At 49.5% G+C, this 26,901-nt stretch overlaps 1 protein-coding gene across 4 annotated transcripts in view; it reads left to right on the forward strand.

The window, feature by feature from the left end:
• TSPEAR (thrombospondin type laminin G domain and EAR repeats) overlaps positions 1-26,901 on the forward strand; it is a 95,785-nt gene that overhangs the window by 19,641 nt on the left and 49,243 nt on the right. For 3 of the 4 annotated variants that reach the window (XM_039487006.1, XM_039487008.1, XM_039487005.1), the window contains exons 2-4: positions 13,825-14,045; positions 14,316-14,554; positions 16,534-16,624. In XM_039487006.1, coding sequence (XP_039342940.1) covers positions 13,825-14,045; positions 14,316-14,554; positions 16,534-16,624 — 551 coding nt within the window. Of the gene's footprint in view, positions 1-12,009; positions 12,133-13,824; positions 14,046-14,315; positions 14,555-16,533; positions 16,625-26,901 lie in introns of those variants that run through there. The other variant, XM_039487007.1, reaches the window with a different exon arrangement.

The raw sequence follows: 26,901 nt of genomic DNA on the forward strand, positions 1-26,901 counted from the left end.
ATGTCCTCCATCCTGAACTGTCGTCATAGCAACCGATCTGGGTGCTCATCTGGCCCTCTGAGCATCGCCATCATTAAGAAGACTTGATCCTTGCAGTCCCTGCCTCCCTGTCCCCATTTAGTAGGCAGGGAACCGCAACACAGGGCGGATGATATCACTTAGCAAGGTCACCCAGGAAGTCCATGGCTGAGGTGAGAATGAAAGCTGGGTCTCCCAAGGCCCTAGCCCTTCACTCATCTTTCCAGTAGGGGCTAGTTCCAATTCCTCCCATCAGCAAATCTCCCCAGGGACTCTGGAGTCCCATGCTGCAAGGTGACAGCTGACAAAGACGGAGTTCCTGGTAGGGCCGTGGTGGCTGGGAGTGGGCAGGCTGGATGGGGGCATGGAAGAGGGGAAGAGTGGGCAATATATAGCACATGGTAGAGGAGGAGGAGTGGCCCTTGTGAGGCTGCCATCTTGTTCTCCTGCCTCCAGTGGCGTCCTCTGCTTGCAGAAACCCATAAATACAGCATGGCAGGGACAAGACTGTCTGCCCATGTGCGGGAGGAGAGCTGCAGGGGAATACAGCTGGGGGGAATCAGGACTCAGGCAGGTGGTGAGGAGTGTGTGGAGGGGTGTGCAGGGTGGGACGGGGACTCGGGCTGGATGCTGCTCGTGGGCAGAGGGATGGAGTGTGGGGAGCGGGATCTGAACCAGCGCTGTGATGGAACTGAGACGGGGCCCATGGCTGGGAGCTGGGGAAAGGGAAGACTGCTGAGTGGAATGGGGGCGCAGGGAGGTGAGTGGGTGTTGGGGACTGGCCATGATGATGGAGGATGGGCAGTGGAGTGGGATCAGGACTGGCAGTGCTTTGTGCTCAGAGTGGTCCCTAGCCCCCCTGGCAGGAGACCTGCCATGGGGAGCCAGTGGGCAAAGGGAAGGCCGAGCATTTCTGCTGCACAGCAGCCACAGCTGATTAACGAGTGGGGCCACTTAGCGATGTGTCCTCATGCAGCCCGGCCCCAGCAGTGCCCCTGAGCTGGATGTGGGGCAGCAGGGCAGGTGCAGGTGATGATGTCTGCCTCTCCCCATCCCACAGCTGGGGTCTGCCAGCAGCTCAGCCCGAAACCCCATTGCCTCCTTGCTTCACGTGCATGCTGGGTTTACAGTGTTGGGTGCAGCCAGGCTGACACTGGGGTGTTGGGAGGCTGGAGGGAGGGGCAGCAGCAGATTGTGTCTTGCTGCTACGTTAGGTGAGAGTAGCCCTGGTGGATGGTGGCTCTCACTCTTCGGACTCTGCACAGACCTGCAAGACACTGCTGGGCCCAAAAGTTCAGTGGCAACACCCCTTGTAAACGCCACCGTGGATCCTGATCTGCCGTGCATTGTAGGTCCTGTATGAGGCAGGGCTTGAGCTGTGTGCCCATGGCAGGTCCATGCCATTGAGCCCATATGCGCTGGTTCAGGTCCACACACCAGGAAGAGGTTTGAATCCCTTTCTGGACAGGCTGTCCCTGGGATCCTTTGCCGTAGCACTGCTGTAGTTAGTCATCTCTGCAAGGGGAGAGTCAGGGCTCATGGTGAGCCCACAAGCCTGAGCCTGCTGTGTGTAATAACAGTGCAGAGTGTTTATCATCTTTAAGTGCTTTGCAGGCACTGAACACCCCTCCCAACAGCCCCGGGAGGTACCTAAGTAGGTGCTATTATCCTCACTTCACAGCTGGGGAAACTGAGGCAGAGATTGTGTTTTGCCCAAGGTCACAGAGAAGTCGGTGTCAGAGCCTGGGTTAGGCTCTGTTTCTGCTGCTCAGGACCAGGTGCACACTCTTGCTTCATGATCATCTTGGAATTGAAGTCAGTTCTGTCCCTGCTGCTCTGGCAGCTAAAGCAAGGAGCTTTCACAGTGTGCTCTCTGCGCGGCTTTGTGACACGCTTAACACAAGGCCTAAATGAAAACACTAAGAATGGAAGGGTAAGGAAGGCAGCCCTCAATACCCAGGCCCTGCCCACACAGCGCCAGCATCCTTGCAGGGAATGGGTAACATGACCCAATTCGTATCACAATATTGCAGGGTGGATGTTTCTAATTGAAGAGATTGCCCCAAAAATGACAGCTGGGAGTGGGAGCAAGGGCTGTGTGGCCAGCACCGTCGCTAGAGAACAAAGCGGGGTGGGGAGGGGGATAAAGGAGAGAGAACAGGGACAGGGGTGCTGGGGTGCTGGGGCAGGCTGGTAGCACTGCGATTCGGAGAGCATCTTCTGGTGAGCTTGCTGTGCCCTGGCTGCCGTTTTAGTGCTGCCCCTAGGATGCGGGGGGAGCTGCTGGGGGATCCCATTCACAGAACCTTCTCCACAGCTCTACTTCCGCATATGGGGCAGAGATCCCGAGGGGCGGGAGGGGCAGAGATGGGGAGGGGGCTGGGAGGAGACCATTTTTATGCCAGTGTTACGTCACTCAGCTCTCGGGGTTTGATGGAGGCAGGTGTGCATCTCAGCAGGGGTAGGAGGCCTAGCAGCCCAAGGCCACACCCACTCACTGTAGCGCTGTGACCAGTGAGCAGAGGACCTCAGCATAGGGTGGTATCCCCCGCCTGCAGGACCTGCCCTGAAGCTGGGCTGGGGCCAGTGTGTAGGCCAAGGGAAGGGCATGGGAGCTCTGAGGGGTGGCGCTCAGAGGAGTGAGCTGGAATGACACGGGAGGCAAGGGACACTGCTTGGAGCGGCGGGAGCAGGACAGGGAGCTGGCACCCAAGGGCTGGGAGTGGTGCTGGCGGTGCCCTTCCAGGAGGCCGGTTCTGCACCCAGCTTGTGTTGCGTTTTTGGTCTGAAATGCCCCAACTGGGGGAGGGAAGAGGAAAGGAGGAACCGTGCATAAAGGGTGAATCAGAGCGCAAAGGAAATGGGGTTTCCTAGATATATCCCTGGCCCTAGAAATGTTTAGCCAGCTCTCTTCTTGGTCTGTCTCATGGTGGTTTGAGCTCTTGGTTGGGTAGCTCTGGGATGCTCAAGGCAGGCTGGGAACTGGGTTTCCTGGCCCATGAATGTTTCTGTGATTTCAGGTTTTCTTGTTCTTCGTCAGGACGGAAGCGTGAGCTGAGCCAAGCCAATAGTCCTGTGATTCAGGCCCTTGAACCTGGTTCCTGTCACTGTCTTTCTCTGGCCGCAGATTCCTCCCTGGCCCTGATGCAAATTTAGTGCAGACTGGCGCATTCCTGCCAAAAGATTGTTCTGCCAAACTGGCATTTGACAAGGAGATGAGGGGTTGGGGGGCATGGGACTTGCTGGGGCCAAAAGCCAGGGAAGGGATGGTGGGGGGAGGCTGAGATTGGATGAGGAGCCCAAGGAGGGAGTCTGGGACTGGGAGCCAGTGGAGGAGGAGGGGAAAGACCGATCGGGCCAAGAGTTGTGAGTGGGGAACTGGGACCAGCTGGGCAAGGGGAATGGGATTGGGATGTGAAGCCTGCGATTGGAGACCGGTCCTGGGTAGGCAAGGATAATGGGACTGAAAGAAGGAGCCGGTGGTGGGGAAGAGCTGGGACTGGGACAGGGACAGATTGGAGGGGGCAGGGCAGAAGGGTAAAATGGACAGAAGAGCACGCTCCCCTCCAGAGCATGAAATGGAACCTCAGATGCCTATGAACTAGGACTGGCTGTGAAACCTACTGGCATCCAGATGGCAAAGTGTGTGTCTTGCCCCCTTTTATGCTGGTCCACACAGAGGATAACAACCTACTACTTCTCTCAGGTACTCTGTTAGCTCAAGCGACAGAGCTCAATGCAGTAGATATAACTGTTCCAACCCTGCTGATTAATCAGTACGATGCCACAAGATGGAATTTCTGTTTTTCAGTTTGCTTTGTTAAAAATCTAGGAAATGACCCACAAAACAACTATGTTAAAAGTACCTGATTAAGGTAGCTAGGTCAACTTTAAGTTTGCCTCTGAAAACTTAATTTGGCCCTCTGGGGTATATGCATTATGAGACAGTTTTTAATTACATGATCACCTCCTATTTTTTCCACAGGACCCCTACCTCATTCAGGGCACAGGATGGAGTTGCTCTGGGGATGAGTCATGGCGGTGTAGGGAATGAAGCTTTTGTCTGTAGGCCCTGTCTCATTTGTTGCAGAGACTGAAAGGTGATTAGTGAATGAGGCAGAGGTTTGCAGGTAGAGAAAAGGAGGATCTCATGTTCAGGCAGTGGAATGCTGCCCTGGAGAACTGGGTTCTGTCCCTGCCTCTGCCACAGAATTCCTAGGTGTCTCAAATTGAGCCCCGCAAATTAGTGGAAACTTTTGACCTTAATCACTCTGTGCCTCCGTTTCTCAACTGTAAACTGGGGATAATACCACCCCCATCATTTCACAGGGCTGTTTCACAGCACTTGGATACTATAGTGATGAGGGCCATAGAAAAGACCCTGGGGAGATTAATAATTATGCCTTTAGAAAATGGTTTGAATAGTTTGCAATAAATAAGTTCTGGGGTCACACCCTGAACAAAAAGAATACAAATATTGAATGGCTGCTCATTAAGTGGAGCATCATCCATCCTGTGCACTGAATGAGGCAGGTGTCCTGTGGAAAAAAATACTATGTGATTATGTCATTAAAGACCATACCATAATGCACACACACAAGGGGCCCACATTCAGGTTGCACGGACAACATTAATTATGGCATTTCCTAACTATTGACTTCGCAACCTTACTAATGTTCTTTTCATGCAATTATTTTGTGTGTAAAATATTTAATATTATAAAAATGAAACCTTTCAATAAGGTCATTTTAATCTTTCCAAATCAAAACGTTTTGGAATTTCCATTCTAGGAAAATTTCCAAATTTCAACTTTTCCTCCCGATTTGGACCAAAAACCAATTTGGAAAGTTCTGAATTTCCCTGGGACAGAAATTCTGTTTTCTGGGCAGCCCTAGCACTTTGATTGTCCCTAACGTAAAGAGCTGACAATCTCGCAGTTATATGTTTGTGCTGTGCCTAGCACAATGAGGCCCTGAGTTGGGACTGAGGCTATGAGAGGTCACTGTAATACAAATAAGACAGCCTCTTTCAGTGACTTGTAGTTCTGTTCTACTCACAGAAATGACCATGGCTGTATGCAGTGTAGGGGTAGCTGTGTCAATCCTATGATCATAGAGAGATAAGGTGGGTGAGGTCATAGCTTTTATTGAACCAACTTCTGCTGATGAGAGAGACAAAAATGTCCAGTAAAAGACATGACTTCACCCACCTTGTCTCACAAAAATGACCAGACTGGTTTGAGTGCAGGTAATGTTTGCTGTCTGCATTGGAAAGCACGGCTCTAAATACATCACCACATTCAGCCAATCCCTTATGCACTGAAATGCACCTATTTTCTTGTAAGAGCATTCAGACTTTTTTTCTCTTATCTGTGCAATGCTTCCACCCTGGAGAGAATAGTGTTCCTTTTTACCAAAGGTAAGCAGTAGCTCACCAGATTCCAAGACATGAAAGCATCCAGATTTCAAGATCTTTAAACTGACAAACTGCTCTACTCATTAATGAGGTTTTGTGTAATCACCAGCTGTGTTTTAATAATTAACAGTGCCTGTAATGTGGGAGCTGAACCAAAACACAAATCCTTGTCTTTGGTTTTCATTGAAGATCGACTTGGAGGGATGGTGGCTCTCCAGCATATTAAAATCTGACTGCAAGCTATGGAAAGCTTGGGTGCAAGAACAGCTCCCATTAATACAACTTATGAAACTCCTCATTCCAGATGCATAGCCCTGTGGGAACTTCGCATGATTCATCTGCACAAGGCAGCTATGATTAGGGAAAGAATCCATGAGCTGCTACCAGCTGATGGCTCTGTAAATCCATACAGAGCTGGAAACCCAGACCTAAGCTCCTGGTTCTTCAGCCTCCGAAGTACAGATGTCTCCCACGTGAACCAAAGAATATCACCCTCTGCTGAGAGTTGGCTGGCCACAGGAGAACATCACAGCCCAGGCCCACCGCTGACAGAAATTCTGGGCCCCCCACATATGCACAAGTCGTGCCCGCACGGACGTGGCCTGCCTGACATTTGGGCTGTGCTGCGTCTGCACTGGCTGGTGCCCAGCGAGCTGCCGGCTCCGCTGCTGGGCCTGCTCTTCTGGCATGGCCAGGGCTTCCACATGCCCACCTGGTAGGGTTGCCAACTGTCTAATTGCGCAAACCCAACGACTCTTGCCCTGACCCCTACCCCACACCTTCCCTGAAACCATGCCCCTGCCCCATCCCTTCTCTGAGGCCCCACCCCTGCTCACTCCATCCCCCCTCCCTCCGTCGCTCGCTCTCCTCCACCCTCACTCACTTTCACCAGGCTGGGGCAGGGGGTTGGGGTGTGGGGTGCAGGTTCTGGGAGGGAGTTTGGGTGTGGGAAAGGGCGAGGGGTTGGGTTCTGGGAGGAGTTTCAGTGTGAGGTGCAGGCTCTGGGCTGGGGCAGGGGGTTGGCGCTGGCCAATGGGAGTTGCGGAGTTGGTGCTTGGGGCAGGGGCAGCGAACAGAGACCTCGTCCCCAGGGACTGCAGGGATGTGCCGGCCACTTCCGGAAGCAGCGCAGAGCAAGGACAGGTAGGAAGCCTGCCTTCGCCCTGCTGTGCTGCTGGCGGTGGCTGGGGGGCCCCTGGGCCCTTTTAAATTGCCCGGGCCCCTGGGCAATTGTCCCCTTTCTCCCCCCCTCCCCCCGTCGGTGGTCCTGTCACAGCGTCAGACGCATACAAAGTTGGTACATGCATTCGGCTGGGATCTTCTGTATTGGCCTAGCTTTGGTCCTATTGAAGTCAGCGGCTGTTTTACTATTGACTTCAACAGGAGGTAAGTTAGGTCAGCGGGTCTCAAACTGTGGGTTGGGACCCCAAAGTGGGTTGCGACCCCATTTTAATGGGGTTATCAGGGCTGACGTAGCCTGAGCCCCACTGTCTGGGGCCGAAGCCTGAGGGCTTTGGCTTTGCCCCCTCCCCCTGGTCAGCGGGGCTTTGGCCCCTCACCTGGGGTGGCAGTGATCAGGCAGGCTCAGGCCTCGGTCCCCCTCCTGGGGTTGTGTAGAAGGGGGTTACGGCGCAATGAGGTTGGAGAACCCCTGAGTTAGGTCATGGCTGAGCCCACCCTACTGTTAGGTCAGACTGTGCAGTGAAGTCAAAGCTGCCTCACTGCTAATGCAGCAAGCAGTGAAACGCTTTGGGCATCAAGCAGCAAAACATGAGATGCCATTGCAGGCTGGATTGCCAGTTATTAGATCCAAGCAAAGCCTCAGGACCCTCCAGGATCTTGGCATTGGCCAAGGCTGAGCTGATAGGCTCCCGTTGCCAAGGCTCAGGAAAGATGTGGTGCTGCACCACCCACCCATCCTTGTAGTGCTGGGCTCTGGAACGATACTCTGCAGGCTCGCACTGGTGTGGCTCCTAATCTGTTGCTCTAACATCTCCATTTTCTGCTTGGCTCATTTCTTGTCTGCAGAGGGGGTGGCCAGGTGCCCAGTTTTCGACTGGAAAGTCTGGTTGAAAAGGGGACCTGACAGTGTCCGGTTAGATCTACTGACCGGACACCCAAAGTCCAGTTACTGTGGGTGGGGGAGGCAGTGAGGTGCTGGGTCAACATCTGTGCCAGCCCCTACTCAGCCAGGGACACCTTTTACCTGTGTTGGGTGGCTGCAGCTCCCAGCCCCGGATCCACAGGCAAGTTCCTCCCCACATGTGTAGGTGGGGGGAGAAATGGGGCAAGAGCCGTGAGTGATGGGAAAGAGGAGTGAATGGGGGTGGGGCTTGGGGGCAGGGGCCGAGCCTCAGGTGAAGAGGTGGGACAGGTCCTTGGGGGGAAGAGGCAGGGCAGGGAAGGTTCCGGCACTCCTGCTGGAGTGTCTAGTTTTTAAATATTACAAACTTGGCAACCCTACTGCAGAGTCATTTCACATGGCACCTCTTTTCTACTTGTTCTGCAAAGCTCCATGGGTTCCCCAAGGAAACAGAGCAAATCCAGATCTGTTGTCAGAGGCTACAGATCCCACTGAAGTCTCTGGGTCATGTTCAGTAGTGGTGTAAGCTACCCATCAGCTGTGCATGGGTCACAAAATGCTACCCTCCCTCACCCTGGGGGGTAGAGAATTCTGATTGGATAGTGTTTTACTTGTCCAAGTCTCAGTGGCTAAACAAGTTGCCAGGCAGTGGAGGATCCGGCCCTTAGCACCGATTCATAGTTACACAGATGTTAAGGTCAGAAGGGACCATCAGATCATCTAGTCTGCCTGCCTGTGCAACACAGGCCAGAGGGTATCACCCAGTGATTACTGCATGGAGCCCACAATGTTGGTTGAGCTGGAGTGTGTTTCGGAGGGTGTGCCTGCACTGCTGCCAGAGGTGTGACTGCAGCAGGCATAGACAGCTAGCTAGCTCAGGGCCTGGAGCAGTGGAGAACAGGCTTCAGTACAGGATAACCACCGAGTAATTAGCCAGGGGTCTGAGCAGGTTCGTACAGCCCACGCTGAAGAGTGCTCTCTGCACCACTAGCCATATGTGAGCTAGCTCAGGTAGATCTACTCCAGCTGCATCATACCGTGGGACTGCAACACAGGCCTGCCCACAGAGAGACAGCCATTGTTCTCTGGAAGAAAAGTGTACCAGGTGGTCTTCCTAACTGTTCACCACCACCACCACCCCAGACCAGAGGCTGTGGGGAAGGGCTGGAATTTGATGGTAGCAAGGTAGAGCTGAATAAATTCAGGGAGTGGGTGGGGAGAGACTTTCCCACAATCATTGATTTGAATTCAAACACAAATTCAGGTTCCGCCTTGTTCAAGACCCTTCGCAGCTGGCTTGCCATGAACATTTAAGCAGCCAAGGCTTAGCGTAAATAGCAGCTAAAAGCAAATGCTAAGCTTGAATGCAGGCATTTTGGCTAAAAGGAAATTTTGAATTGTAATTTGTTTGAATTGTACATTTGGTGTCTCATTACATAAATTAGGGGGCAGAAATAATAGCCTGTGACTTATGATATTAACCATCATGGAGCCATATTCTAAATTCAAATGCAGATTATTTCCAACTGAGTGTTCATGAGCTCTTCATATAAGGAAAATAGCCAGGAAGAAATGAACGAGGAGTTTGGTGTAATGCATGCAATCAAAAACTCTGTGATTTGTTTGCTAACCTTTTACCAGCAGAAGAAGAGGTGAAATTCAACAAATAATGTGTTCACTCATAACCCAACTAACTATTGGGTGCTCCACCAGCAACCTGGGAACTTCTCTGTTTAATTGAATTATGGAAACCAGGACAAATTTGTATGAAAAATGTGTTAATTTCATTCCCTAAAATGTAACCAGTTCAAAGGGAGGCTACAGCATGGAGCTGACAAACCCCAAAGCAACAAGAATGGCTGTGTCCCAGAATGGTGAGAAATTGAACCTGGAATGGTAACCAGGGTCATCTCCTTGGTGCCACAGAGTGCTGCCAGCCAGCCAGCCCAGCTGCACCACAGATGAGGTTTAGGTTTCCCGAGTGCCTGGTGAGTTTCATTTCACTCTGATCCCATGGTGCTGGCCCACTGGAAATGCATGGAGACTCACACGGAGTAGCATCATACTCAACTGTGTTTAGTGAGCCTGCTGTCTGAGCAAGGTGCCACTCCCCGGGAGTAAGGGGATCAGAATCTAGCCCATTGTGGGTAGAAAATATTCACTTGCTACACCTGGAGAATTTCACATTGAATTCTGGGAAGCAGTGAGTAAGTTCTTTGGGGCGGGACGGTCTCTTTGTTCTGAGTTTGTACAACGCCTAGCACAATGGGGTCCTTGGCCATGATGCGGGCTCCATGGCATTACAGTAATACACATAATAATAATATCTTCTCCTACAAACAGGAGCCAGTAGCTGTCTAGCACAGTTCTGCTGAAAGGTATCTTCACCTTAAAAGCATCGGTGTAGCTGAGGGTGGGAGGAACATCAATGCACCAGATTCTGCGCAACGGACAGATCTTTACTCAAGTGCACAACCAGTGCAAACACTCTGGTCTGATCTGCCTTTGTTATACAAAGAATGTTGTCAGGGACACCGACAGCAATTAAAAAACATTGGACCGATGTGATGCTGAAGCACCCAGGCAAAGTTTGCTCCTTCGCAGTTGCTCCACAGCACAATATTTGTGAAGAGATCAAACGGCGGGTGCTCTTAACTGGCTATAATTCAGCATTGCTGGCATGGGTTTGAAGTGCTGCAGACAGGTTGTGCGTGGCCAGGCTGATGTCTGTACTTCCCAGCTGGACCCAACCAGAGGCTGTCTCCTCGCTGAGTTTTTCAGTCCGGGGGGATACCCTGAGGCCACGCGTGCGTTGCTTTCTTCTCCGAGTAGATGTTAGTTCTTTACCAATGATGGCCTATGGCTCTGTGTGCGGGTGGGTGGGTGGATGCGTAATTAGGGATGAGCCAAAAAACCTGGAACCTCCAAAGCAAGCTGTTTCAAATTCCTGGGCCATCTGGATTCTGAGCCCCAGATCTAAACCTGCCCTCACGACTTCTGTCTCAGTTCAGATGCAGAAACATTCAGAGCCCTTTGTGGGATTCTGGGTCTCTGAAACTTCAGGAGAGCGGCACAGCTCCCAGGACTTTCCCCTCCTTTGACTGAACTCCTGAGAGAATGGCTCCAGGGGCTTTGATGACCTTGATTCTGCACCCAAACCCCAATGCTGCTTGAGCCTCCAGCCTGAATTGTAGGGTAAATCCAGACCTGAACTTCCCCAAATGCAGATGCAGGCTCTGGTTAAGGATGATTTCTAGCCTAAAGCTATATCAGGATCCGCACCCCCATCGCCTCTGCCCATCTCTCTGCCTGCCAGACACGCAGTGGGTCAGGTAGTGCTGTACAAAGCATTCACCGGCAGGAGTTTGGGCTGCCCGCAGTCCTCCCCAAGGTGTTCTGTGCTTCCAGGAGTCTTTAGAAAGCTGGGCTGACACTGTTGCTTGTGTCCCAGGGGGCATGTAAAGCCAGGCACCTCAGTACCATACCTGGAAGACTGTGTTATACTAGGTGTGTGTTGCCCCCTAGTGGCAGCGAGGATTTGAGCCCCATTGAAGGGAGATGGCTTTTCGCTCGCATGACAGTGACCAGTAGTTTTGGAAGAGAAGGGCCAGGATTCTAGATCTGGCTCCCCACCACCCCCATGCATGCTTGATTGGCTTAGTCATTGATTGGTCTAGTCATTGGGCGTGTTGTCTGCAGCACACGGATCCAATGCCACGCCACTGAGCAATCCCTGAAGTAGCCGTTACAATGCCAGGATTGCAAGGGCCAATCTCCTGGGCCATAGCAAGCCTGGCAATCAAGTGCTGTGTTTCAGAGGGAAGCTGGCCTGATGGGTTGAGAGTTACTGGCTCTTTAACCTGTCCCTGGCACAGGACTGAGCAGCGACTGCCCTGCAACTCAGAGCAGGGTCATTGTTTCCCTGGGGTGGGGAGAGGAAGGAAACGCCCTCTCCCCTGAAGGATGGGAGTAGGGGGCTGAAGAAGGAAAGAAATGTTTTTTTAAGCAGTTGTCTGAAGCATCTCACAGGTGTGGGCTGTCGGAGTGAGTCCTGCGGAAGATGGGCAGAGTGCAGGGGCAGTGCTCAAAGGCGCATGACAAATACAGTTTGTCAGCTGTTCACGCTGTGTGGTACGTGGATATCACCAATCCTTAGTCAGAGGTGGAGCTGAGTGTGACTTTCCCTCTTGGGGATTCTGAACGGTGTGGGCAGCATTAGTTTGCGCCCAGGGATCCATAGGAAAGACATGCTAGATCAGAGCTTCCCTGGCCACTCTGATGCAGGTCCCACAGTGGAGGGAAGGGAGAAGCCACTTTCCATCAACACCCCTCCCCATGGTGGACTGTCTATCATCAGGGCATCTGTGCCAGCAGAGACTGAAGTGGATCATGGGCTGATCCTTGGCCCCAGTGCATAGCGGGGAGATAATCTGTTGCATTATCTGAAATGTATTAGCAGTGATTTTTCTCTCCCTCCAAGCACAGCTGGATTCCGGGTTCCAAGTCGGGATGGTTTTACAGGCAGAGGGATACAGATATTGTTTGCCATCCAGAGTGAACTGGCGCCACTTCATTGACCAGTCCCATGAGTTAAAAAGCATTCTTAATCCTTTGTGGTGAGTTAGGAAACTCCCCCCCGAATGTATTTTTTGAGGGGAAGGGTTGTCTCCTAAGTATCAGGGATGGCCATGGCAGGAGATGGGACACTAGCAGAGTGGGCCAGGGCTCTGAGATGGCACTGGGCATTCTCTCTCTGATGCATGGCTGCCTGGGTCTTGCTCACATGCTTAGGGTCTAACTGATTGCCATGTGGGGTCGGGAAGGAATTTCCCCCCAGGTCAGATTGGCAGTGACCTTGGGGGGTTTCACCTTCCTTTGCAGTGTGTGGGTGCGGGTCCCTTGTCAGGATTATCTGGATAGCTCTCACTGAATCATTCCTGCCAGTGCAGAGGTCTCAGGCCTTGGTGCACCCAGTCTCTCTGTTCTCTGCCTGTGGCACGCAATAGTCTAGTCTCCTTTGGACTGTAATCTTTTGGGTTAATTCAGGTTGTTGGGCTTGGTGTGCGGGTGGCTGAACAGTGCCCAAAGTGTGGGGGCCCCTCTCAGAATCTGGGAGCAGCAGCTTTGGTAAGACGGTGCTTCAAGTGTCCCCCTGAGCCCCCTAGCTCAATTGAAACTATTTTTTTTGGCCAGGTCTGCAATCCCTTGTGACCTCTCCCCACTTCAAGCACTGTGGCTGGGTGGCGATGGGGGCTTGTGCTAAACATGTCAGATTATGATCTGGTGGCCCCTTCCGGCCTTGAACTCTGTGACTCTCTGCAGAATACAGGGCATCAAACAAATCCCTGTCCAGGGCTGTAGAAGTGAGTGGGTGTCACCGCTCATAAGGAATCCAGCCATCTCAAACCAGTGATGTCAAAGCGCTGACACTGTGCGGCAGCGTGGGTTGTGCGTGAGCCATCTGCGCGTTTTGTGATGAGTGCTTGTCCAGGATTCTTTCTGAGCCCTCGCAATGTGGGAGGCACCCCTCAGAAGCAACCGCAGGCACATCTGCCCAGAGGAGTGCACAGCCTACATCCAAAATGACATAGCAAATTGATGGTTGAAATAGACCAGGGGGAGGGGAAGCAGGTGGGCGGAGCTGACTGGTGGGTCCAGGGCATGGCTCTGGTATGGCATGTGCTATTGGGGATTTTGTATGTTGCCTCCCCTCCCCCCGCATCTGATCCATCGTCTCTCCCCCCCACCCCATCCCCCCATTGGTTGATGATTCCAGCTGGGTAGTTTTAGTTACTTATCTAGCTGAATCGATCTTCTGGTCACAAAAAGCATTTTTCAGGGCTCCCAAACTATTTGTGAATTTGGGTCAAATTCAACAAATGGTTTTTGTCTGAGGGAAAAAATGAACTTTCTTTTTGAAAAAGTTGACATATTTCACTTTGGCCATTTAGAAACAGCTTGTTTGGCCTTTTCATTTGAAACAGGTATTTTGAATTCAAAATTGGTCAATTAAAACACTCCTCTCACATACACACAAAGGGTGAAAAAATCTGAAAACAGCCAATTTGAAATGAAAAACTCAAAAATCATTTTGAATCAACCCAAAATATTTCAGTTGATTCAAAATGAATTTTTATTAGAATTTTTTTTAAAAAAAATGGTTTTGAATTAACCAGATTTTTTTTTTCTGGTTCGGAACCCAAATGGAAAAATCCATTATTAGCTCAGCCCTACTGATGATCTTAATGCCATTGGCAAGGGTGGTGAAGCAACCTTAGTGACGTGGTTCTGTGATTTCTCTGGCACAGACCTGCGCCCCCTGGATATTCTCTCAGAAGTGGTTCCGACTAGTGGTGTGAGGAGTGGGATGCGGATACTCCAAGTGCAGGGGGCACGTGGGTTTCAGTTCTCTGCATCAGCACGCCGTGCCCTGAGCTTTCCGGCTTCCCAGATTTTCCTCTACTGTGACCTCTTCCCAGAGGAATTCTCCATCATCATCACCCTGAGGGTCCTCAGCGTCCCACCAAAGGTAAACACCAACCACGCCATGGAGAAGGGCCTGCACCAGGGCCCTGGGTGTGGATGCCCCTCCCCTTTGGTGATTGGTTAGGATCCAAGCCCATATCCAGACCAGAGTTGCACTCCAGTGTCTCAACCACAAGCTTATCCTTCCTGCCTGTGAGCTCTCAGTTCTCCAGTGCAATCAATGAGAAAAAGGGATTGAATGTATAGTCGTCCATGGGCAGCCTCCACACCCCAAATGCTGACCTCAGAACTAACCCTTTCCCTGCTCTTTCAGAAAAACGAGTACATCTTCACTGTGATGAAGGAGGAGAGCAACACGGTGCTGGTTGGGCTCAGGTACTCGCTGAACAAACTCCACTTCCTCTTCTGGAGCCGAGAGCTCTCCAGTGGCTGGCAGACCCAGGTCACCTTCCAAGGCATCTCCTTAACTGACAACCAGTGGCACACGCTTGTCTTGGCCGTGTCTGGGCAATTCTTCTCCCTGACTGTGGACTGCAGTATCCCCATTGACGTGTATGTATAGTAAGTGCAATTCAGGGGGACCTCCTGGGTGTAGGGCTGGCTGGGGGGAGGTGAAAGCTTTTCAGATGTGGGTGCTCTGCCGGCTTTGCTGTTGCTCTGTCTACTCCTGCCAGCTCACCTTGGCACACGTAACAAAACAGAGAACCTGGATGCTTCCCAATTCTACACATAGGACAGAACTCTATGTCCTGGCCCTGGCCCTCAGGCAGGGAGTCCTGGAAAGCAGCGTCTTGCTCCAGCTCTCACCAGCCTGGCATTCTCAGAGGATACCCAGCAATGTCAGTAATTTTTTGGAGGACTCAGCTCTCTTCCCCAAGTTTGGAGCCAGGCTCCTTGGTACTGGGGGTGACCTGCCTGCCCCAACAGGAGTTCCACAAAGGTCTCCTCCAAGGCGGGAGAACTGAGACAACCCAGGTTCACGGTCTCCCCTTTTCTGTGCCATTCTGCCATGGAGTTACAAAGAACAGAGCTGGCTGGAGTCCCATCATGCCGGCTAGAGGCTTGTCAGTCACCCTGGACAGGTGCCACAAGGTGGGCAGGGCAGCAGGAGGGTACACTTGGGCAGCATTGGCAGGGTAAGCTGGGTGAGGGTGGGGGAGATGTTTTGGAATGCGGAGCTAGGGTATGGAGAAAGGAAGGTGTCTTCTTGCTTTCATCTCATCCCCCCATAATGCTCCGCTTCTCTGTGGTTGTTGGTCTCGTCTCTTTAGCCTGTGTTTCAGGCCAGGGATCTGGTGCTCTGAGCTGTGTTGGGGCTGGCTGGAAAATGTCATCCAAAAGCCAGTTAAAAACAGGGTTTCATTGAAAAATGACTTTTTTTTTTACCTGAAATGCCTGTTTTCAAGGAGTTTTTGAAAAAAAATATCTAAATGTTCATTTGGAAATAGCGGGGAAAGTCCCCTCCCCCCCCCGAAAAAAGGGAGGGGGAGTAAAAGTGTGGGAAACGGGGGAGCCCTCCTAAAACTGAAATATTTTTGGAATCAAAATGAATTTTTTCTAAACAAAATGAAAATTTTCCATGTTCATTTGCAATTCTTCATAGAAAAATGAAGAATTTCTCCAATTCGAAACCAAGTGAAACATTGGACAAAACAAAAACTGTTCATTTTCTTTCCAATATTTTTGCAACCCCTACAAAATATGTATTGCCCAGCTCCAGGGTTTGTTCAGTGCCCAGGGCAAGATGGACCAGCTGGGGAGAAGGGCCTTTGGGTGCTACTGCAGTATAAATGCTACATAATAATCACCAAAGGCTGCTTGGCTCTGCTGTCTGGTGACTTTAGTGTGAGAAGGGTCCACATGGGCTCCCCCTTTGAGGAGGGGCATTACTAGGGGGGAAGGGGCTCACCTGTAGCTTGGCTGGCTCAGGAGGAAGGTACTGACCCCAGGTGGAAGGTTCTGGGGGACCGGGTGCCTTCCCCAGAGGGAAGGAGATAATCTGGGGCATCCGCAGTGTTACAAATGGGGAGGGAGGACTTGGTAAGCAGATGTGAAGGGGAGCAGACACAGTCTCAGCTTAAGTGATCTCGCTGAAGACTTGCATTGGGGACTTGTCATCTGAAAAGCCACCGGATGTTCTGTCCAGATCAGAGTCAACGCAGCCTGTGAGACCTGGTTCTTCCCTAAAATCCAAAGGCAGCATGTCTGTAACCAAGAAAAGGAAAGACTTGAGTGCCCATCACAGAATTGCCTTGTGGAACTCTCTGCCACATGAAATCATCATTGAGGCAAAAGTCTTTTAGTAGGATTCCAAATATGAATAGCCAAGGCAGGATCCCAGGGTTGATGAGCATTGGTCTGAACTAGTCTGGCAATGCCTGTGTTTCCATTTGTCTTCCTAGCAGCTGAGTGCTGTAATTACACAAATCTCCTTAGGCCAGGCAGGCCCAGGGTTGGTCTCTCCAGTCACCGGTGGATGCCATGAAGTTAGCTGCTCTGTGCTCATATGCCTCTTATTGTAATCCCTCCAGGGTGGTGGATACACCCTTCCCCGTATCCTTGGCCGTGAAGGGATCCAGGTTTTATGTTGGGAGCAGGAGGAGAAGGAAAGGGCTATTCACGGTAAGTGTCGCTCGTGGCATGGGATTGGCTCTGTGTGCTCTGAGAACACGATTATCAGACACAGGGCAGGCTCTGGCTCACCTGGGCTCCAGCGAGATAAGTTAGCAGCAGCAGTGCAGGGTGTGACGATGTGGTTCTGGTGGGACCCAACTGAGAGTGCCAAATCAGGACCAATTGCTTAAACAGGGCAGTCACAGCCCTAGGCTGGGGTTTTTCCACCTCTAAAGCAAACCAAACCAGCCAGACAAAAAGGACTTTGGTCTCACCCCACTGGCTAACCACAAGTCACACAAGCAATTTCCTTAGACACTCCAGTCTCCCAGTATCACCACCAGTGCACTCGTCCTGGGGATAAATGGTTATGAAAACCAACACCCCAATAAAAGGAAAAGGTTCTCTCGATCCCAAAGGACCAAGCCCCAGACCCAGGTCAATATACACATCAGATCTTACCCACAAATCATGCTGTTGCCAATCCTTTAGAATCTAAAATCTAAAGGTTTATTTACAAAGGGAAAAAGGTAGAGATGAGAGGTAGAATTGGTTAAATGGAATCGATTACATACAGTAATGGCAAAGTTCTTAGTTCAGGCTTGCAGCAGCGATGGCATAAACTGCAGGTTCAAATCAAGTCTCTGGAACATCCCCCACTGGGATGGGTCCTCAGTCCCTTGTGTAGAGCTTCAGTTTGTAGCAAAGTCTCTCCAGAGGTAAGAAGCAGGATTGAAGACAAGATGGAGATGAAGCATCAGCCTTATATAGGCTTTTCCAGGTGTAAGAATCTCATTGTTCTCACTGTGGAAAATCACAGCAAAATGGAGTCTGCAGTCACATGGACAAGTCTCTGCATACCTTGCTGAGTCACAAGGCGTGTCTGCCTTCTCTCCATGGGTCAATTGTGTAGCTGATGGTCCTTAATGGGCCATCAAGCAGGCTAGGCAGAGCTAACACCAGCTTGTCTGGGAGGCTTCCCCCAGAAGCACAGCACAAACTTGAAATACAGACAGCATAGAGCCAACATTCATAACTTCAACTAAAAATGATACAGACATACAGACAGCATAATTATAACCAGCAACCCATAATCTGGTTTTAGACACCTTAGATGACCCCCTTTATCTAAGATTTGGTGCCACTGCAGGACCTTGGTTGCAACCCATGTTCTATATGGTCCCAATTTATATCAATAACGTCACACAGGGTTGCCCCTGTCTCTGGGCCAGAAGCATCATGGGTTTGAGACACACTCTCCTCTCAGGAAGACTGGCCCCAGGTAGCACAGAGTGCCAGGCTGTCCTTTGGGAAAGATGGCTGCACATTTCTGAGCCAAGCTCCTGAAGGTGGGGGAAGGGGACCCCGGTTTAAAACTCCTCTATCTGAAAAAGGCTTAGGAGCTCCCTGGTATGCTGGCTTCTATTGTCTCCCTCCCTTAAACAGCATCTAATGGCCAAGGCAGTTCCTGAGCACATATTGGCTCCCAGCCACATTGGCCTCCAGTCACTGTCCTGATAGTATCTACACTGGGTTTCATTCCAGCTCTTTATTCACAAGCCCAGTCATCCGTCCAGTAACCACAGCCCCTGCCTGCACCATACACAGTAAAGAGTTGCCAGGATCACTGCAGAGCGACCAGTCCTGGGAAACCCTTTAGTTCTTTGCAGAGTTCTTTGGATTCCCCTGAGGGTGCAAGGCCTTATCACACATTCTCTGGATGGTTCTGCTAATGTGAGCAAATCCTGTAGGATTGGAGCCAGGAGGGACAGTGCTGATCTGCACTGTTGTGGCTTCTCCATTCACCATTGTGGCAGTTACAGAATTTTGATAGAGATTCACATGGCTGCTTCTGTTCCCTGCTGATTTATAGCTGCAAACATGAGCACATTTCTGAGCCGAGACTGTGGGCTTCTTCCCATGCAGTCTTTGCCCCCTGTACGGAATTCAGATGGGAGGCAGCATGACCAATGTCGCAGAACAAACCTGGAAAATCTGGGGTCACTTCTTAATAGGGTAGACCCCAGTCCTGCAACTGATAGCATGTGGGCAGACTGCTGTGCCAGTGTGGAGTTCCTTTATGAGCATTGGGCACATGGATTTACCCATGTGGTTCTTTTTGCAAGACGGGGGTATTACTCCTTTTAGCTATTTTTGGATGGTGCACTCAGCTTCTCCCTTAAAGATAATGGCAGATAGCAGATTACCCTTATTTTTGGAACATCCACGCCAACCAAAATTCAAGCATTATTCAGTTGCCTGTTTCACAGCAGGTTACGGTTGCTGAATGAAAACAGAGTATGTCACCGATCACATTAGTTACCAAATGCAAGCACTTAAGATCAATGAAGTGACTAGATAGGGGAATCAATCTGTATCTGCCTTTTGTCTCCCCTCTTGTACTTAGATTGGAAGCTCTTTGGGGCAGGGACTGACTTTTTTTTCTGTGTTGATGCAGCACCCAGTACAATGGAGCACTGCTGCATGTTTATTACTTACATGGTTTACCCCAAGAGGCCCCGAGTAGGAATGGGGCCTTTGAGTGTTACCACGATATAAATCTCTATCAATAATACCAATCACTATAATAATAAACCTTCCACTGCCCATATAAATCAGCAACCCCATTATTCTCATAGAGTATCAGGCCAATTTCATCACAGGAGAACAGCTTTCACTCTGGCCAATGGTCTGGTGAGGATTTGTTGTCTCTGTTTTGGTCCTAAACCAAAGTGGAACCAGACTGCTGACACTAAACATTAAAAAGGTTGTAGAGCAGTTTTTAAACTAGGAGATGGGGGAAAGCCGACTGCTGCAGAGGAGAGTGTGGATCGGACACAGACTTCTCTTAGGGGAGAGTCTGATGATAGAGAATCTCCAGGTTATAGTCAGGAGCAGAGGACTGAAAAGTATAATGTAAGGGCCGGATCAGATGATAAACAGTCACATAAAAAAGAATCTGGCACATCAGAAAAAGGCAGGCTAATAAACAGGGACACGTTTTTAAAGTGCTTGTACACAAATGCCAGAAGTCTAAATAATAAGATGGGTGAACTAGAGTGCCTTGTGATAAAGGAGGATATAGATATAATAGGCATCACAGAAACCTGGTGGACTGAGACCAACCAATGGGACACAATCATTCCGGGGTACAAAATATATCGGAAGGACAGAACAGGTCGTGCAGGGGGAGGAGTGGCACTATATATCAAAGAAAGAGTAGATTCAAATGAAGTAAAAATCGTAAGCGAATCCACATGTTCCATAGAATCTCTATGGATAGAAATTTCATGCTCTAGTAAAAATATAACATTAGGGATCTATTATCGACCACCTGACCAGGACAGTAATAGTGATGATGAAATGCTAAGGGAAATTAGAGAGGCTATCAAAATTAAGAACCCAATAATAGTGGGGGATTTCAATTATCCCCATATTGACTGGGAACATTTCACTTCAGGACGAAATGCAGAGATAAAATTTCTCGATACTTTAAATGACTGCTTCATGGAGCAGCTGGTACGGGAACCCACAAGGGGAGAGGCAACTCTAGATTTAATCCTGAGTGGAGCGCAGGAGCTGGTTCAAGAGGTAACTATAGCAGGACCGCTTGGAAATAGTGACCATGATACAATAGCATTCAACATCCTTGTGGTGGGAAGAACACAACTGCCCAACACTGTGGCATTTAATTTCAAAAGGGGGAACTATACAAAAATGAGGGGGTTAGTTAGACAAAAGTTAAAAGGTACAGTGACTAAAGTGAAATCCCTGCAAGTTGCATGGGCCCTTTTTAAAGACACCATAATAGAGGCCCAACTTCAATGTATACCCCAAATTAAGAAAAACAGTAAAAGAACTAAAAAAGAGCCACCGTGGCTTAACAACCATGTAAAAGAAGCAGTGAGAGATAAAAGACTTCCTTTAAAAAGTGGAAGTCAAATCCTAGTGAGGCAAATAGAAAGGAGCACAAACACTGCCAACTTAAGTGCAAGAGTGTAATAAGAAAAGCCAAAGAGGAGTTTGAAGAACGGCTAGCCAAAAACTCCAAAGGTAATAACAAAATGTTTTTTAAGTACATCAGAAGCAGGAAGCCTGCTAAACAACCAGTGGGGCCCCTTGATGATCAAAATACAAAAGGAGCGCTTAAAGATGATAAAGTCATTGCGGAGAAACTAAATGGATTCTTTGCTTCAGTCTTCACGGCTGAGGATGTTAGGGAGATTCCCAAACCTGAGCTGGCTTTTGTAGGTGACAAATCTGAGGAACTGTCACAGATTGAAGTGTCACTAGAGGAGGTTTTGGAATTAATTGATAAACTCAACATTAACAAGTCACCGGGACCAGATGGCATTCACCCAAGAGTTCTGAAAGAACTCAAATGTGAAGTTAGGAACTATTAACTAAGTTTTGTAACCTGTCCTTTAAATCGGCCGTACCCAATGACTGGAAGTTAGCTAATGTAACGCCAATATTTAAAAAGGGCTCTAGGGGTGATCCCGGCAATTACAGACCGGTAAGTCTAACATCGGTACCGGGCAAATTAGTTGAAACAATAGTAAAGAATAAGATTGTCAGACACACAGAAAAACATAAACTCTTGAGCAATAGTCAACATGGTTTCTGTAAAGGGAAATCGTGTCTTACTAATCTATTAGAATTCTTTGAAGGGGTCAACAAACATGTGGACAAGGGGATCCGTGGACATAGTGTACTTGGATTTCCAGAAAGCCTTTGACAAGGTCCTCACCAAAGGCTCTTACGTAAATTAAGCTGTCATGGGATAAAAGGAAAGGTCCTTTCATGGATTGAGAACTGGTTAAAGGACAGGGAACAAAGGGTAGGAATTAATGGTAAATTCTCAGAATGGAGAGGGGTAACTAGTGGTGTTCCCCAAGGGTCAGTCCTCGGACCAATCCTATTCAATTTATTCATAAATGATCTGGAGAAAGGGGTAAACAGTGAGGTGGCCAAGTTTGCAGATGATACTAAACTTCTCAAGATAGTTAAGACCAAAGCAGATTGTGAAGAACTTCAAAAAGATCTCACAAAACTAAGTGATTGGACAACAAAATGGCAAATGAAATTTAATGTGGATAAATGTAAAGTAATGCACATTGGAAAAAATAACCCCAACTATACATACAACATGATGGGGGCTAATTTAGCTACAACGAGTCAGGAAAAAGATCTTGGAGTCATCGTGGACAATTCTCTGAAGATGTCCACGCAGTGTGCAGAGGCGGTCAAAAAAGCAAACAGGATGTTAGGAATCATTAAAAAGGGGATAGAGAATAAGACTGAGAATATATTATTGCCCTTATATAAATCCATGGTACGCCCACATCTCGAATACTGTGTACAGATATGGTCTCCTCACCTCAAAAAAGATATTCTAGCACTAGAAAAGGTTCAGAAAAGGGCAACTAAAATGATTAGGGGTTTAGAGAGGGTCCCATACGAGGAAAGATTAAAGAGGCTAGGACTCTTCAGCTTGGAAAAGAGAAGACTAAGGGGGGACATGATAGAGGTATATAAAATCATGAGTGATGTTGAGAAAGTGGATAAGGAAAAGTTATTTACTTATTCCCATAATACAAGAACTAGGGGTCACCAAATGAAATTAATAGGCAGCAGGTTTAAAACAAATAAAAGGAAGTTCTTCTTCACGCAGCGCACAGTCAACTTGTGGAACTCCTTACCTGAGGAGGTTGTGAAGGCTAGGACTATAACAATGTTTAAAAGGGGACTGGATAAATTCATGGTGGCTAAGTCCATAAATGGCTATTAGCCAGAATGGGTAAGAATGGTGTCCCTAGCCTTTGTTCGTCAGAGGATGGAGATGGATGGCAGGAGAGAGATCACTTGATCATTGCCTGTTAGATTCACTCCCTCTGGGGCACCTGGCATTGGCCACTGTCGGTAGACAGATACTGGGCTAGATGGACCTTTGGTCTGACCCGGTATGGCCTTTCTTATGTTCTTATGTTCTTAAATAATTTTCATTTAAAAGGTGTTGGCAAACAGGGAAGTAATGTCCATTAAATGTATTTATTAACTGGCCACCAAATTTTGTTTTGTCAAAGTACTTACAATTTCTTTGAGAATAATGGTTTCTACGTAGTTTAATAGGTGAAGGGTATAATCGTCTTGATTTATAGTGAAATTAGGTGCATGGGTCTTATACTGGAGACTGAGCCATGTGTCTGATGTAGCTTTTGTTTCTTTTTTTCAAAAGGGTTTTGTGTTTTGGGGTTGAGTAAATGATGGGTGGGTAAGAACCTTGTTGCTTTGTAAAGACCATTTCCTTGCTTGGATTAGTAGCAAAGCAGGAGCAGAGAAATCCCAAACTCATATCATTCGGCAGGCAGGAGCAGGGAAAACAAGTTAGCTGGCTCTGTAGCAACTCACCCAGTCCTGTGTGTGTTTGGGCGCTGCTGCATCTGTGCTCAAAACACAGAGAGCCACGAATCCTCATGTCAAATGATAAGGAGTTTGGGGGATTCAGGGGGCCGGTCACTGGTATGGGGGTAGAGGTTGTGCCCATCCTGATCACCACAGAGGAGGGCCCTCCTGGGTACCATCCCCCATTCCTGCCCAACAGCTGCAGCTTTTGACCACCCTGACTTAGGCTGAACCGCCCATGAATGTTCCCAGCTAACTGAGAACCACAGAGATAAGTGCTCCCCTATAGAACTGGGGAAACACTGTGCATGGGCATTGCTATCCTGATGCCTTCTCCCATTGCCAGGGGAGAGAGTCATCATGGAACATGCCCCTGAGCACAGGGTGGGGTTGAGGGTAGGTACCAGTCCCCTGCTTGACTTTGACTGGTTCTCTGCTGCACCAAAGCATGCCCAGGACATGGCACAATAGCATCAGATTAAAGGAATTTTTAAAACCTAATTGATCTTTCCCCATTTATGCTGTTTGTTCAGTCTTTACATTTCTCTCAGCTTGGGTTGTGGAGAGCAGCTAGTCAGTTTCCCCCTGGGGATTTCCGGCACAGGTCGTATTTAAGTTACAAACCCCTTTGTGACAAGTTTAAACCCAAACATATGCAATGGTGCCAATTCTCGTGATTTTGTTGCTAGTCTTGTGATAGTTGCCATTCATCAGTCTGGAACAGTTCCTCAGATTTGTCACCTAAGAAGAATGGCTCAAGTGTGGGAATCTCCCTCATATCCTCTTCAGTGAAGACTGTAGTGGGGCAGCTGCCTCACTCCTGCAGACCAGGGGTTAAAAGCAGCCAAGCTAGGCTGATTGGGGAAGCAGCCACAGCTGTGGCCAGCTCAATTAGGGCCCAGCTGGCCCTGATAAAAGTCTGGGGCCAAGAGCTGAGGAGTCTCTCTCTAGCTTTGGAAAAAGATGGACCTAGCTGCCTGGGAGCTCAGGGTACCGTAGACAGAGCAGTGCTGGGGAAGGGGCAGGCTGAGCTGGGGAGCTCAGGCCTTGCAACCTCCCAGGCTGTGGCCTGATAGGAAGGCCTAGAGAGGTAGTGGGCTGCAGGGAAAGGCAGCAGGTCCAAACCCTCCTTGCCAGTGATGAGTGGTTTATAGACTGCAGTCTGCCCCAGTGAGTGAGGGCTAGATGATGACTAGCAGTAGCCACTGAGGCAAGGTGGGGATAGAGGGTTGCGGGGGGTTCCTCTGGGAGGGGAGACCCAGAGCATCCGGGTACTGCTGGGGCAGAATCCCTGGCAAAGGGCACCAGGGTCTGAGAGGACACGGGGCCAGTGGCAGGTGACACACTGTCCAGCAGAGGGTGCTCTGAAGCTGAAGTTGAGCTAATTCCCAGGATGGCCAGCAGGAGGTGCTGTGCCAGCGAGTCATTGCTTTGCTACAAGAGCAATAAAAAGAATTCATTTAACTTAATCACCCCACAGTCCAGCGTAACAGACAGCCTCAACCACTGAGAGCATCAAGGCTGGTATAAGGGGATGGGCTGCAGGGCCAGATTCAGGTGCACTGGCAGAGCTGTGCAGAGAAATGATCCAGTGTGCCTGGGCTTGCTATATCAGCATCTAATCAGCTGAGGGAAAACCTCATTTTCATTCCAGCCCCCATGCAGCTTATTCAGCTGTGAAAGCCTAGGAGTGTGTGGGAGCTCTTTGTACATACAAGTGTAAGAGCCAAGTGTGGCAGGATGGATTCAGTCTAGCGGCTGGGCACGACATGCATGGCCTAGACTACTGGGGAGGGGGTTTATTTCACAGTGCTAAAAACTGCAACACTTCTGCCTCTCAGCTTCACCCTCTCTCAGGAACTTGACAGTGAGCTCCTTGGGAGAGCAGAGCAAATAATTCACAACACATGCATCAAGAGTTAGCGTCTCTGCTGCTTGGTGAATATCTGTGAGCCCTGGTGATTTTCCTAGAACATTATTAGTTATCCACATTTATTCAGTCAATGTTGTATTGAATTGATTTTTTACCTTATGAATTGACTGAGAGCTGGTCTCCCTGGAATTTCAGTACTCACCAGTTAAAATCTGAGCTGTGGTAGCCAGAAAGTCACATGGTATTGTGGCTGGATGAGATTGCAAGGACCTCCAAATACTTGTGGGTGGAGATTTAAAGTTAGTTTCCCCACAAACACTCATGTGTTTGACTTTGAAATTGGGTTTCTCTGAACACTGATGTGAGTAAATCTCAATTGGTTGAGTGTTTGTGGAAAGCAAGCACATAGGGCAGCAAATGTGACCAAAGAGAGTTCATTTAAATATAGGAGTGAATGTTGTTGGAAAATTAGTTATCCTATCATAGAATCGTAGGACTGGAAGAGACTTCAAGTCCAGTCCCTTGCACTCATGGCAGAACTAAGTATTATCTAGACCATGCCTGACAAGTGTTTGTCCAACCTGCTCTTAAAAATCTCTGATGATGGAGATTCCACAATGTCCCTGGGCAATTTGTTCCAGTGCTTAACCACCGTGACAGTTAGGAGATGCAATATCTCGCAGCTCTTTTCCAGAATCAGCTATGCAGCCAGGTGAGTTGTTAAAACATTAGACAGTAATTTGTTTCTCCTGTCTCTCATCTCTTGGTGCTAGTTGGATAAATGGGTTGTCCTGAAACCAGCCTCATCCTTCACTGAAACAGCAACAACAAATAAAACACTGTCCACACCCAGTGATCTATCCCTGGAGATCTTCCCTTCCCCAGGCCCGCATCCACAGGCTACAAATATGAAATGAAGCATGCTTGCGACATCATGGATAACTTGAAAGCAAGAGAATGGCCTGCAGCCACCCTGTGATCACAGGGTCAGAACCATCAGCCAGAGTCCACTGAGTTGCCACTACTGGCTGCACAGGTGGAGAACTTGGTGAGCGACTCTTGCAAAGGAGGTTGTGGAAGGGGCTCAGAGGTGGAGCACGCTGTGGAGGAAAAGGATTGCTAATGGAGTCATTTCTTGCTGCTCTTGAACACACAATCCAGCAACCTGTTGGGTGCCATTGCTGAGTCACCTGCAGGACATACCAAGTTCTTTCCTCTGGATGGGCTGTCAGAGCTCCAGGAAATAGGCCCCTCCAGAAAATGAGGGTGTTGGTGGGGGGAGGGGAAGATTTGGGGGGGTTGGTGAGTGGGGACAGGGAGGGTTTGGGGGTTTGAGGGAGGGACAATTTGGGGGGTTGGTGGCTGGGGAGGGGAGTATTTGGAGGAGTTTAGGGAAGGAGGTTTGGGGGGTTGGTAGGAGGGGGAGGAGAGAATGAGGGGGCTGGGGAAGAGGGAGAAAGAAGTTTGGGGGAAGGAGAGGCTAGTAGTTTGGGAGGACTGAGGTGGGAAACCTGGGTGTGAAGGGACTTTGGCTGTATTGGTGAGGCTGCAGGAGGGGCGACGGGGCCTCGCTGTGCTGGGCCCTTTGCTTGTGCAAGGGGCTGGCGGCACTTCGGGGCCTGCCTCCCTCCATCTTTGCTGACAGTCATGGCTCTGAGGACAGAGGCCATTCAGGAGCTGGGTTGGGCTCGGAGTGCTGCTAGCGCAGTTCCCAGGAGGAAGGCCTTGGAGAGGTCTGAGTGCCATCCCCATGCTGGGGCTCTGCCCCAAGCTCACCTTGAGGGTGACATGGTTTAAGAGCAGCCCTTGAAGGACAGGGCAGTTGTTGTGTATTTGGTTGTCATGGGTTTTGTTACTATGGCAACTGAGTTAGACTATTAAGGGATAGCTCAGCCGGTTTCAACCGGCTGAGTGAGCTCTCTGTCTCTGTAAATAAAATGGGTTTTTTTAGCTGCTGCTGCTCTCTGGCCTCAAGTAATTGCTTTCACCCACTGCCCCCCCCATACAA

The sequence above is a fragment of the Mauremys reevesii genome, linkage group 9, assembly GCF_016161935.1.
Source record: "Mauremys reevesii isolate NIE-2019 linkage group 9, ASM1616193v1, whole genome shotgun sequence".
Taxonomy (NCBI): Eukaryota; Metazoa; Chordata; order Testudines; family Geoemydidae; genus Mauremys; species Mauremys reevesii.